This window comes from Rhineura floridana, chromosome 6 (assembly GCF_030035675.1).
Source record: "Rhineura floridana isolate rRhiFlo1 chromosome 6, rRhiFlo1.hap2, whole genome shotgun sequence".
In the NCBI taxonomy this organism is placed as follows: Eukaryota; Metazoa; Chordata; class Lepidosauria; order Squamata; family Rhineuridae; genus Rhineura; species Rhineura floridana.
This window is the reverse complement of record NC_084485.1, coordinates 116,527,134-116,541,959: the sequence shown is the minus strand read 5'-3', so window position 1 is coordinate 116,541,959 and position 14,826 is coordinate 116,527,134. Positions and strand designations below refer to the sequence as shown.

General features: G+C 43.3%; 1 protein-coding gene across 1 annotated transcript in view; it reads right to left on the bottom strand.

Moving 5' to 3' along the window:
* Window positions 1–14,826, bottom strand: part of LOC133386878 (calcium-activated chloride channel regulator 1-like) — a 55,283-nt gene that overhangs the window by 7,610 nt on the left and 32,847 nt on the right. The window contains exons 11-12 of the mRNA XM_061630649.1: window positions 14,470–14,740; window positions 2,653–2,817 (exon numbers count right to left, since the gene is read on the bottom strand). Of these exons, the coding sequence (XP_061486633.1) occupies window positions 2,653–2,817; window positions 14,470–14,740 (436 nt within the window). The remainder of the gene's footprint in view (window positions 1–2,652; window positions 2,818–14,469; window positions 14,741–14,826) is intronic.

Below are 14,826 nucleotides of genomic sequence, written 5' to 3'. Positions count from 1 at the left end.
AGGCCAGTGGCGAATGTTCCATTCCTGGGCAAGGTCTTGGAACGAGTGGTTGCTGGCCACCTCCAGGCGCTATTGGATGAAACCGATTATCTAGATCCATTTCAATCGGGTTTTAGGCCCGGTTTTGGCACTGAGACAGCCTTGGTCGCCCTGTATGATGACCTATGTCGGGAGAGAGACAGAGGGAGTGTAACTCTGTTGATACTCCTTGATCTCTCTGCGGCTTTTGATACCATCGACCACGGTATCCTTCTGGAGAGGCTCGGGGAGTTGGGAGTTGGAGGTACTGCTTGGCAGTGGGTCCTACTTGGTGGGTCGTCTCCAGAAGGTAGTGCTCGGGGAACATTGCTCGACACCGTGGGTTCTCCAATATGGGGTTCCGCAGGGGTCAGTTTTGTCCCCCCTGCTTTTTAATATCTACATGAAGCCGTTAGGTGAGGTCATCAGGAGTTTTGGAGTGCGTTGTCACCAGTATGCTGATGACACGCAGCTCTACTTCTCCTTTTCATCTTCTTCAGGTGAGGCTGTCGATGTACTGAACCGTTGCCTGGCCGCAACAATGGACTGGATGAGAGTTAACAAACTGAAGCTCAATCCAGACAAGACTGAGATGCTGTAGGTGGACGGGTTCTCTGATTGGATGGTGGATATATACCCTGTCCTGGATGGGGTTACACTCCCCCTAAAGGAGCGGGTTCGTAGTCTGGGAGTCTTACTAGACTCTTCCCTGTCACTTGAGGCTCAAATAGCCTCGGTGGCAAGGAATGCGTTCTACCAACTTCGGTTGGTAGCCCAGCTACGTCCCTATTTGAGTAAAGAGGACCTTACATCGGTGGTACATGCTCTGGTAACCTCGCGTTTGGATTACTGCAATGCGCTCTACATAGGGCTACCTTTGAAGACAGTTTGGAAGCTACAGCTAGTGCAAAACGCGGCAGCCAGACGCTAACAAGAACTAAGCAGTCCGAGCATATAACACCTGTTCTGGCCCGCTTACACTGGCTGCCAATATGTTTCCAGGCTAGATTCAAAGTGTTGGTATTAACCTATAAAGCCTTATACGGTGCGGGACCACGTTACCTTGCGGAACGCCTCTTCCGATATGAACAAGCCCGTATACTACGCTCTGCTACGAAGGCCCTCCTCCGGGTTCTAACTCATAGGGATGCCCGGAGGGTGATGACAAGATCTAGGGCCTTCTCAGTGGTGGCCCCCGAACAATGGAATAGTCTCCCTGAGGAAGTACGCCTGGCGCCGACTCTGCTTTCCTTTCGGCGCCAGGTTAAAACCTTCTTATTCTCCGAAGCATTTTAATCTAAATTGATCAAAAGTTAAAGATACTACTGCACTGATGTGGATTGTATTATGCTGTATTATATTGTGTTATTTATTGTATTTTTCGACATGCCCCCTCCCTGGATGCATTTCGCCGAGCATTAAAAACTTGGCTTTTTGAACAGGCTTTCGGGACCTCCGGGGTGGGCTAATCTTTATCAATATTACTGAATGCCCGTTGTTCATACACTGTTTTATGATGCTGTATTGTATTTGCTCTGTATTTTAAATTGTAATTTTACTGGAATTTAATTGTGTACGTCGCCTAGAGTGACTTCGGCCAGATAGGCGACACAAAAATTAAATTATTATTATTATTATTATTTTATCCTATTGTATTTTATGTTCACCGCCCAGAGAGCTATTGCTAGTCAGGCGGTATATAAATTTAATAAATAATAATAATAATATGTTTCAGAAATTAACATAGCCTTTTTTTCTTTACTTCCTTTTTAATGGTGTCTTTTTTTGTTCTTCCTGATCAGCATTTGGTGTATTACAGCTCTTCCCTTAAAATTCCCTTTTCTTGCAGGTTTGCCTCATTAGATTTTAAGCCTATAGTCATCAAAGGCCATGTCTTAGATTTTTGTGTGTTGCCTAGTAATAGGTTCAGAATGAACAACCAACAATAACAATGGACAGATACTATTTGGTTCTCCATCCAACCCCAAGATCACGAAAATGCATTAAAATCACCATTTTATACTTACCTTCTCAGCATGGACCAATTGATACACTGAGGCATTTCCCCATTCTGTTATCTCCCTGCAGCTACTGTTTGGATATAAATACCTCAAATGTGTGGGCCAACCAATCATATAATGCTTTCCTGCCCAACCACCACTACACATAGCACATCACTAGGCTGTGCTACATATGATTGCCTAGAGTTCCTATGGCAGAACAAAGGCAACTTTATCTAGATTTTGAGCTGGCAAATAATGGAAACAGAAGGGAATGTAAAATGCCCGAAGTGTAAGTTAGACAAAAGAGGGAGGCCATAGTAATATTTTAAAGTCTTTCAAGAATTTGGGGAGTTGTTTCATTTATCCAATAACACATTCATAAACCCAACAAGGTAGGAATCACACAGATAATTAGAATACTGTTGGAGAGAAGGATGTAGACATACATGTTTGCAAGTGTGATAGAAATGTGTACTCAAGTGTCCATATTAAATCGAGATCTACATAAAGACAATTATGGGGAGGGTGATGGCAAAAACAGGGCTGTGTTCCTCTTTAGATGTACATGTCATGCTCTAAAAAATCTGGAGCTAACATGTCGCCATAATGCTATTTCATAATGAATCCTTACCATTTTCTACATAACCTGGTACGTAGAGAGTTTGATTCTGCCTACGGACCCGTCGGACAGTCTTGTCTTTCCCTTGGACCTGCACTTTGATGTTGTATCTGCCATTTACTTCGAATGATGTGAAATACCTGGAGTAGATTCCGTCATTCTTGATAATATCAGCACCTGAGTACATAAATATTAAAACTTAACTTCCAAAGCAAACATCTCACTGCTGGTCATTAAAAACCACTACATAACCTATGAAGGAGGTGTTTTGTTTCACAGTATTTGCTCCTATTCTTATGGAAATAAATGAATATCTGATTCTGAATGTGGTAATATAGAGTCATGCAGGACCAGTGTGTTAATACTTTATCTGTACAGCACAGATCAATCAACTTATGACCCACCAAAACAAACATCACATATTAACATGTATTGTGGCCTGCCACATGCTTGACAAGCTGTATTTTCTGCAGTTGCAGGTAGTTAGCAAAATCAGGAGATTTATCAACCTTTTGGTGGGTGCCATTGATAAATGTATCTAAAAAAATGCCTTCCCGTATGAATGTGCCCATACCCTGAGATCATCATCTGAGGTCTTTCTCTGTGTGGTGTATCTGACAGAGGTCCAGAGGCTGGCAACAAGAGAATGGACCTTCTCTATAGCAGCTTCCATTTATAAAATGCTCTTCCCAGGGAGGCCTGCCTGGCACTAACCTTGTCATTATTTCAGCTCGAGACAAAGAAATTTTTGTTTTCCGGGGCATTTGTGCAGCACCAATGATATGCTATTGTACTGTTAAGTCTGTTTTTAATAACGTTTATGTGGTTTTATTAGTACATGTTTTACTTTGGATATAAATCATTTTGCTTCCTACTTAAAAAGTCCCAATATTTATTTATTTATTTATTTTATTTTATTTATATACCGCCCTAAGCCCAAGGGCTTTCTGGGCGGTGTACATACAATAAAGCAATCAAAATATATAAATACAATAATACAATATAGCAATACATACATCAATAAAATAATGCAATTCTCAAAATTAAATAAATAACATTATTAAAAGAAAAGGAAAAAAACATTTAAATGAGTCATGATCAGAGAACTTCATACAGCCAGGTTTTTTATACTAGATATGCTCTGCTCCGGAGGTAAGACAGTCTCAATTTGAAAGGACACAAATTGGCTCTTCTTCAGCTTTTTCAGGACCTGATCTTCGTGACTCCCAAAAACGCCGTCCTCCATCCTAGCTTTTAAAAATGTTTTCTTTCTTCACAAGTTTTCATTTTGTGTTCATCTACTGACTAACACAACAGTCCCTATCAGTAGTTGCTCATTGTTAAATTTAATAAACCTAATACTAACCCTCTCTGTTGAGATTGGTAGGCCACCATACTGTTCAACATTTCACAGGTATTTCACAGAATTAATATGTAGCCTGATATACAATGGCTTCAGTTTATGCAGCTAAGGCAAACCACATGTTACAAGGTAAGTCAAATACATATAATACAAAAACGTATGCACTCTACGTTTAAGGAATTAGGAATTTATGCCATGTAGAGAATGAATTTATATCATGTAGACTTCCTTTTACACCTGAGGAACACTGAGCCACTGCAAAAGGTGAGTAACCCAATTCAGTTGGTGAATCCATAGCAGAGTTATGCAAAACAAAAAATGTCCAGCTTCTGCTTTAAAAACAAGATTGTTGGAGAGCAAAGGTATGCCAAGGAGAAGATTTAATCTCAGCTAAATAGGGACAGCTGCAAGATAGGGGCATACATTGTTAAGGCTTGAATTAGCATTCATGATTATATACCCTGGTCTCCCTAAACCTCTTCAATTATAAGTAAAGAGGTTAAAGCAGATTAATGTGCATACAATATCTGTAGAAAGAAGCAAGTCATAAAGTAGCACTATACCAATGGTCTAGATGCTCCATTTGTCTCCAGGTTTCAGTCTATTCATGTGATGAAGTAGAGCAGGGGCAAGTGTGCTAGCTCCACCCTTCAGTTGCCCTCTGTTAGGGCAATAACTTCTGAAGTGGAAAGCTTTTTCTCCTAGTGCAGGCTTCCTGCACAATTTAGAACTCTGATCTTCCAGGGTTTTAAAATGTGCGAGGAGCCTACACAAGCAGAAGAAGAGCCCTGCCGCAGATGTGTGCCACCAACTCATGGCTGATGGAGAGGATGACCATGGGGCAGTGCTAGTGTACTTGTTTCCTCAGTTCTTCATGCAGTTCTAACTGTGCGTGGACAATTAGAACATACAAATGGGGCTATTCGCTTCTTGTATCTCAGGGAGCTGGTGGCCTGGGAGGAATTGCATCTTTGTGTTTTCTCTCAAGGACGGAATGGCACACGATAAAAGGTAATGGAGGAGACAGTAGCACTTTGAACAATTCCTCCTTCTCTCCCCCCATGGGTTGCTGAAGCTCTCCCCACCCACTCTAAACTGCCCCCCCAGATGCTCACTGCAGCCCCATATCCGCTGCTTCCTTTGCTGCTCCTGCTGCTCCTTGCTCACCCCCACTGCCCGTCCCACTTCCACTGCCACTCCTCTTGTTACTGCTGCCACTTACATCACCATCTTTTTTTTGTAAGATGCTTTGCCACCATGCCCGCATGTCAAGCAACATGTCATGATGGCATCACGGCATAACATCTTACAAAAATATAGTATAGAAACACATTTTAGAAGCTGATTATCTCATATTTGCCACCCTGGGCTGGGTGGAAGGGTGGGATATAAATCAAATAGTAAACAAATAAAAATATTTGTTGTTTGTGTGGATATTTTATTGTATTTGATTTTATCTATGCTCTGTGCTTACCCTTCTCTGGGTCTCTTTTTGGCATAGGGTGGGTTCATAAAGAGCATAAATAAAGAAAAGCAGCTTCTTTTGAAGAGATCGTTATCAGAGATCTCGTGGAGCCACTATCAGTCAGATTAGACAATATTGGGCTAGATAAACCAGTATTCTGATTCAGTGTAAGACAATTTTATATGCTAAATGCCTTTTGAAAACTGACTTTTGGAAAAATTCTAAAATACATTCTGCCATAAATGCTTCAAAATAAACTTACCTGAACCATTGTCATGAAGCTCTAGCTCTACAGGTGTTCCAGTCTCTGGTTCAACTGTGGCTGTGACATTTACACCAACAACAGGCAAGAATCCTTGGCTGACTTCTGCATAAATAACCATTGGATTAGGATAGTTATTGGTATCCCTATTCATATAGGGCTTCACAGTCACTGGAGGCACAGATGCAGATGCTGCTCGAGTGGTGACTACTATGGATAGGACTTGAGCTGCTGAATGGGTATTCGTAATTGCGTAAACCCAGTCTCCTGCCTGCAAATCAAGTGTTGAAATACAGAAGAATATTCAAGTCATTTTTTATAAATGCAGTTTTCTTGCTTTTATTTATTATTATCTTTTGATAAAGATACAGTCTGGGGTTTTTTTAAGATACCAAAAGCAGTGGGTACTGGCAGCAGTGATCTGCTGGGCATATGATGAACTAGGAAATGAAAACATAATCTTGTGTTACCTTAAAGTGTAACAAATATGGTTTCATGGGCTTCTATAACAGGACCTGATAATATCATCTATGTTTATGTGTGTTTTCTTTCATTTGCAAATCCCCAGCTTTGCAAAAAGAGGAAGAAGAGCAGGGTTTCCTCTTGGAGGTGAAAATGGAATGAAACTGACGAAAGTCCTTTTCTTGCTTGTCTGGGAAGGCCCCCTTTTTTGTAAAAAAAAAAAAAAGGAGTTGTCACCCCTACAAACTTTTCTCCCTGTTGGTTGTAGCATAGTAAGCAGGCAACTATGCCATCTAGCAGCTGATCTCTCTTTTGCTGCATAGTGGAGTCAAATTAGTAAGCCTTTTGCAGGAGAGACTGATCAGGCTTTTCCTTCCCTCAGTTTGCTTCCTCCCTCATGGACCAGCCACCTCTCAGAGTCTGAGCCCAGACCCCTCTGTTCCTCTCCAGCATCTCACCCTATCACCTAATTTACCCCCAAAGAAATTAATATTACATGCACACAAGGGTATAATATCACTCAAGCAAGTAATATAGCACAATTTAGTAAATGACTTTTAAAATAACTGATGGAAGGGGGAAATCACTGAAAATTAGCTGCTTGGCTGAGTTGGACACAGCTATAGCATCCCTGCTAGTGCAGACAGTACAGGATAAAAGGGGAACATTTCCATTAGTGCAGACAGTCAATTGCAATTCTCCTTGTAGTTTACAACAGAAGAGCAATGAGCAGGAGCCCTTTATCTGGAAACATCCAAGACTGTTGCTTGTGGATAAAAGTGCAACCCAGGGCTCCTTTTGGGAGGAAGGACAGGATATAAATTTAAGAGTAAAATGAGGAAATCCCCGAGCTTCTTGCAAGAAGGATGGGATCCAAATATGATAAATTCTCTAACTGTGGACCGGGGCACACAAGTGTGCCATGAGAGAATTATTCATTTGGCACAGAAAAGACACACAATAAATAATTAAAGGCTCCTGTGAGCCCAAAATAGCCACAGAGGATGCTGCCCTCTGCATTGCTGCAGTATTCACTATTCTGGCCTTCCTCCCTTTAATTAGAGCACTGCAAGAGAGGGGGTGAGCTCCAGTGAGGATGGGTAATCTTTGCTCTTAAGCAAGTAAACCTTTTGGAGTACAAGGGTGAAGTGGGCCTTGAAGTTCGATTTGGAAAAAAGGACACCTTGCCTACCAAAACACTGGCAAATGCTGCTCTAGGTATCTCATGTGGGCAGGAGCAGGCAGGTTTCCTCACTTCCCAAACAAGCATTAGGTTCCGGGAGCCAAGAGAGAAGCTTGTGCAACTCCCAGGCGAGGTTCAGCTTCAGGGAAGCTGGCACAGATTTGAGTGGCAGCTGTGAAGGGGCCCTAAAACACATCTTGAACAGTTTTGTGGCGTTGGATTCTGCCGGTACATCCTTCCTCATCATATGATGGGGGTGGGGAAAGTGCTAATTTGGAATACTGAAGCCAGTTACAAAATGCTACATTGAGGACTTCAGGAAGTGAATGGCTCTTCCCTAGGTGTATAATCTTTATTTATTTATTTATTGCACTTGTATACCCCCCCCATAGCTGAAGCTCTCTGGGCGGTTTACAGCAATCAATCAATAATCTTATCGTACCACTTTAGCTGTAGTGACACAAACCTTTGCTAGCATAACTGTAGCTCCAAAAATGGAGGGAGATCGTCAATAAGACAGGCATTTGCCTATTTTCTAAAAGGAATGGGCCTAGTATCTCTAGCATATGGGTGGGCAAATTGCGTTTTTCATTTCTCCAGTCTTAAGTTCAGGTCTCCACATTTCCACATTAGTTAGAGGCGTGACTTTCAGCTAGGAGTCAGCAGCCAGGACCATCTAGGAGCAGGTGAACTTTCCCAGCCACTCCCTGCTCTGTACAGCTGTTGCTTTTCCACCTTCTCTTGCCTGACAGCTGCAGAAGAGCCCACCCCTCACTGCTGTGACTGACAACTGCACTTGGGCTGACTTCCAGGGACTTGGGGATATAACACCTGGGTCAGCATGTGCCTCAGCTAGAGGCTTGATCTGTTGATATTCAATGAAGAGTGGGCTAAGAATACTATAAATAAATAAAAGAAACATGCATCTGTGACAGGCTCAGTTGGGGAGAGCTTAGGGGGACCCAATCGCAGTGATCTTGGGTAAGGTGAGGTATGGTGTGAGAGAAGGTGCCTGCCAGGTGAAGGGGACATGACACAGTTAGTGGCTGTGCTGTGTGCCAGCCCCTTCCCTAACCAGAGGAATTTGAATTGTTCTATCAGCCAGCCCTCTGGTCTGCGGATGCTGCTATTAAATGCCAGGCCAGTTTCAAATAAGATTTCCCTCATTGACGATATGACTGTGAATGAGAAGGCCAACCTGGCTTGTATTACTGAGACCCGGGTGGGTGAGGATGGTGGAATTGGTCTTACTCAGCTTTGCCCACATGGGTACTCTGTGCAGCAACAGGGTTGGGGAGGGAGAGTCATTATAATCTATCGGAATTCTCTCTCTCTCTCTCTCTCCAGATTGAGTGGGGATCTAGAGTGTTTGTACCTTGCAATAGTTAATTGGGACAGATGAGGGATTCTTCTGGTTTACTGACCACCTCACTGCCCAGCAGTTTCCCCTACTGAGCTGACAGACGCGGTCTTGGAGATGGTGTTGAAGACCCCAAGGCTTTAGTCTTGGGTGACTTCAACATTCATACTGTGACAACTAATTCTGGGGCAGCTCAGAACTTCATGGCCACCATGACAACTATGGGGCTGCCCAACATGTCACCAGACCAACACATGTGGCAGGCCACATTCTAGATCTAGTCTTCTTGACCAAGCAGGAAGATAGTGATTGGAACATGGGGAATTTTAACACCAGTCCCTTGTCATGGTCAGATCACTTCTTGCTGAGGTTTAGGCTTTCAGTTGGCTTTCCTTCTCTGCAGAGGTGAGGGACTTATTAGGATGGTCTGCCCTCAGAGGCTGATCGATCCACTTGCTTTCCAGATGGCTCTGGGGGATTTTCCAGCTTATACGACTGGTGTTGGTGAAGCCCTGGATGATCTATGGAATATGCAGATGATACAGGGTATTGATGCGATTGCCCATGAGTGCCCCCTCCCACTTGATGGAGCCTGACTGGCTTCTTGTTCTACACCAGAGCTTAGGGCAATGAAACAAGCAGGGATATGGCTTTGAATGTAAGTGGAAGAAAACTCCAGACAAGTACTACTGGACACTAGTGAGGGCTCATCATTGAGCCTACTCAGTGGCAATGAAGACAGTGAAAAAGTACTTTGCTGCCTCATTCCACCTTCACTATTCTGTCGAGCTGAGGTTTTCTAGGTAGTACAAGCCCTTTTATACTCTGGCCCAAAGGTGGTAGTAGATCTGACAGTGGTGCCCTGTGACTTGTTTATGAAGCATTTTGACGATAAGGTCGTTTGCATCTACTGGGACCTTGATTCCAGAACACTGTTTAGTCCTGTTTTGTTGGATGAGCTTCAGCTGGTGTGGCTCATGGACATGGACAAGGTGCTTGGATTGGTGCAGGTGATCACGTGTGCTCCGGACCCTTGTCTTTCATGGTTGATAAAATCTAGTAAAGTAGGGGAAGCTGATTGGGCCAGGGAGGTGATTAATGCCTCTTTTTGAGAGAAACGGGCCCTGCCTGCTTAAAGGAGGTGGTGGTGAGACCACTCCTTAAGAAGCCTACCCTGAATCCAGAAAACGTAACTACCAACCAGTTGCTAACACCCCTTCTTGGGCAAAGTTCTTGAGCAGGTGGTCACTAAACAGATCAAGGCTGTCTTGAATGAGACTGATTTTCTAGATCCATTTCAGTTGGGGTTTAGGCCTGGGTTTGGCATGGAAAGTGCCTTGATGGCCCTATACGATGACCCTTGTTGGGAGAGAGACAAGGGGAGTGCAACCCTATTGATTCTCCTTGATCTCTCAGCAGTTTTCAATACCATTAACCATAGCATTCTTCTGGAGTGGCTGTTCAAATTGGGAATGGGTTGTACCACTTTCCGATGGTTCAGTCCTACTTGGATGGCCATCTGCAGAGGGTGGTGCTTGGGGGATGCTACTTGGCCACATGGACCTTCCAGTGTGGGGTGCCACAGGGATAGGTTTTATCATACATGTTGGTTAACATCTACATGAAACCACTGAGCAGATTTGAAGTGTGTTGTCATCATTAGGCAGATGACACACAACTTTATTTCTTTTACACCAGCAGGTGTGGCAGTGGATGTGCTACACCAACGTCTTGCTTCATTGATGGGCTGGATGACAGCCAAAAAACTGAAACTCTGTCTAGATAAGACTAAGGCACTGTTAGTGGATGGTTCCTTTGACCAGATAAGTGGGATTCAAACTGTTCTGGATGGGAGTATACTCCCTCTAAGTGAGAAGTGTGTGGTTTGTGGCTACTTCTGGATACGTTACTGCCACTGGTAGCATTTGTGATGTGGAGTGCCTTCCATCAATTTTGTCTGGTGGCTCAGCTGTGACCCTATCTGGACAGGGATAATCTAGTTTCTCTTGTCTATGCTCTAGTAATCTCTAGGTTAGATTAGTGTAATGCATTTTACATGGGGCTGTTAGCAAACTGCAACTAATGCAGAACTCAACAGCCAGATGGTTGACTGGAGGTGGGAGGTTTGATCATATAACATGCAGTTCTAGACACCGCACTAGGAGGATGCAGATAAACTGGAACAGGTTCAGAGAAGGGCAACAAGTATGATCAGGGAACTAGCAACAAAGCCCTATGAGGAGTGACTGATTGAACTGGACAAGTTTAGCCTTGAGAAGAGAAGACTGAGGGGAAATAAGATAGCAGTCTTACAAGTACGTGAAAGTTGTCACACAGAGGGGGGTTAGGATCTCTCCTCAATCATCCCAGAGTGCAGGATATGGAATAATGGGCTCAAGTTACAGGAAGCCAGATTCAAAGGGAACTTGATAGGCTGGAGCATTGGGCTGAAAACAACAGAATGAAATTCAGCAGGGATAAATGCAAAGTTCTACACTTAGGAATAAGAAACCAAATGCACAGTTATAAGATGGGGGATACTTGGCTCAGCAATATGACATGTGAGAAGGATCTTGGAATTGTAGTTGATCACAAGCTGAATATGAGCCAATAGTGTGATGTGGCTGCAAAAAAGGGAAATGCTATTTTAGGCTGCATGAACAGAAGTATAGTTTTCAAATCGCGTAAAGTACTAGTTCTCCTCTATTCAGCACTGGTTAGGCCTCATCTTGAATATTGCGTCCAGTTCTAGTCTACGCACTTCAAGAAGGATGCAGACAAATTGGAACACGTTCAGAGGAGGGCAACAAGGCTTATCAGGGGACTGGAAACAAAGCCCTATGAGGAGAGACTGAAAGAACTGGGCATGTTTAGCCTTGAGAAGAGAAGACTGAGGGGAGATAGGATAGCAGCCTTACAAGTACGTGAAAGTTGTCACACACAGGGGGGTTAGGATCTCTTCTCGATCATCCCAGAGTGCAGGATATGGAATAATGGGCTCAAGTTACAGGAAGCCAGATTTCGGTTGAACATCAGGAAAAAGGTCTTAACTGTTGGAGCTGTATGACAATGGAACCAATTCCCTAGGGAGGTGGTGGACTCTCCAACATGGGAGGCATTCAAGAGGCAGCTGGATAGCCATCTGTCAGTTATGCTTTCATTTGGATTCCTGCATTGAGCAGGACTCGATGGCCTTATAGGCTTAGCAGTCATGGAATAAGAGAGGTCCTCTTGTGGATAAGGAATTGGTTAAGAAGCAGAAAGCAGAGAGTAGGAATAAACGGACAGTTCTCCCAATGGAGGGCTGTAGGAAGCGGAGTCCCTCAAGGATCGGTATTGGGACCTGTACTTTTCAACTTGTTCATTAATGACCTAGAATTAGGAGTGAGCAGTGAAGTGGCCAAGTTTGCTGACGACACTAAATTGTTCAGGGTTGTTAAAACAAAAAGGGATTGCGAAGAGCTCCAAAAAGACCTCTCCAAACTGAGTGAATGGGCGGAAAAATGGCAAATGCAATTCAATATAAACAAATGCAAAATTATGCATGGAGCAAAAAATCTTAATTTCACATATACGCTCATGGGGTCTGAACTGGCGGTGACCGACCAGAAGAGAGACCTCGGGTTGTAGTGGACAGCATGATGAAAATGTCAACCCAGTGTGTGGCAGCTGTGAAAAAGGCAAATTCCATGCTAGGGATAATTAGGAAAGGTATTGAAAATAAAACAGCCGATATCATAATGCCGTTGTATAAATCTATGGTGTGGCCGCACTTGGAATACTCTGTATAGTTCTGGTCACCTTATCTCAAAAAGGATATTATAGTGTTGGAAAAGGTTCAGAAGAGGGCAACCAGAATGATCAAGGGAAAGGTTGCAGCATTTGGGGCTTTTTCGTTTAGAGAAAAGGCGGGTCAGAGGAGACATGATAGAAGTGCATAAAATTATGCATGGCATTGAGAAAGTGGATAGAGAAAAGTTCTTCTCCCTCTCTCATAATACTAGAACTCATGGACATTCAAAGAAGCTGAATGTTGGAAGATTCAGGACAGACGAAAGGAAGTACTTCTTTACTCAGCGCATAGTTAAAGTATGGAATTTGCTCCCACAAGATGCAGTAATGGCCACCAGCTTGGATGGCTTTAAAAGAAGATTAGACAAATTCATGGAGGACAGGGCTATCAATGGCTACTAGTCAGAGGCAGCATGCTTCTGAAAACCAGTTGCCAGAAGCTTCAGGAGGGGAGAGTGTTCTTGCACTCGGGTCCTGCTTGTGGGCTTCCCCCAGGCATGTGGTTGGCCACTGTGAGAACAAGATGCTGGACTAGATGGGCCACTGGCCTGATCCAGCAGGCTCTTCCTATGTTCTTATGTTCTTCCAACTCTACTATTCTATGATTAGTACCATACCAATGGTCTAGATGCTCCATTTGTCTCCAGGATTAGGTCTATTCATGTGGTAAAGTAGAGCAGGGGCAAGTGTGCTAGCTCCACCTTTCAGTTGCCCTCTGTTAGGGCAATAACTTCTGAAGTTATTTCTTTTATTTTTTAAAAAGATGTTTTCAAAACTTAAAAAAAGTTTTTAAAGATGTTTTGTTTTAATATATTTTAAAGTCTGTTTTAACGATACTTTAAAGTGTTTTTAGTGCTTTTGTTTGCTGCCCTGGTCTCCTACCAGGAAGGGCGGGATACAAATCAAATAATAAATAAATAAGTGGGGAGCCTTTTCTCCTAGTGCAGGCTTCCTGCACAATTTAGAACTCTGATCTTCCAGGGTTTTAAAATGTGCGAGGAGCCTACACAAGCAGAAGAAGAGCCCTGCCGCAGATGTGTGCCACCAACTCATGGCTGATGGAGAGGATGACCATGGGGCAGTGCTAGCGCACTTGTTTCCTCAGTTCTTCATGCAGTTCTATTTGTGCGTGGAAACTTAGAACATACAAATGGGGCTATTCGCTGCTTGTACTTCAGGAAGCAGGCCTGGGAGGAATTACATCTTTTTGTTTTCTCTCAAGGACGGAATGGCACACGATAAAAGGTAATGGAGGAGACAGTAGCACTTCAAAGTGTTCCCCTTCTCTCCCCCCACAGGTTGCCAAAGCGCTCCCCCCTTCTCTCTCCCATGGGTCACCAAAGCTCCCACCCACCCACTGGCAGTTCTCCCAACTGCCCTCCCAGACACTCACCGCAGCCCCGTATCCACTGCTTCCCTTGCCGCTCCTGCTGCTGCTTGCTCGCCCCCCACTGCCCCTCCTGCCCCATTGCCACTCCTCCTGTCACTGCTGCCAATTACATCACCATCTCTTTTTGGGGGGTAAGATGCTTTGCCATCATGCCCACATGTCAAGCAGCATAATCTCATGACAGCGTCACAGCATAACATCTTACAAAAATATAGCATAGAGACTCATTTAAGAAGCTGATTATTTCATATTGGTTGTTTGCATGGACATTTCATTGTATTTAATTTGATGTTATCTATGCTCTGTGCTTACCCTTCTCTGGGTCTCTTTTTGGCATAGGGTGGGTTCATAAAGAGCATAAATAAAGAAAAGCAGCTTCTTTTGAAGAGATCGTTATCAGAGATCTCGTGGAGCCACTATCAGTCAGATTAGACAATATTGGGCTAGATAAACCAATATTCCGATTCAGTGTAAGACAATTTTATATGCTAAACTGACTTTTGAAAAAATTGTAAAATACATTCTGCCAATAATGCTTCAAAATAAACTTACCTGAACCATTGTCATGAAGCTCTAGCTCTACAGGTGTTCCAGTCTCTGGTTCAACTGTGGCTGTGACTTTTGCACCAACAACAGGCAAGAATCCTTGGCTGACTTCTGCATAAATAACCATTGGATTAGGATAGTTATTGGTATCCCTATTCATATAGGGCTTCACAGTCACTGGAGGCACAGATGCAGATGCTGCTCGAGTGGTGACTACTATGGATAGGACTTGAGCTGCTGAATGGGTATTCTTAATTGTGTAAACCCAGTCTCCTGTCTGCAAATCAAGTGTTGAAATAGAGAAGAATATTCAATATTTAAGTCATTTTTATAAATGCAGTTTTATTGCTTTTATTTATGATT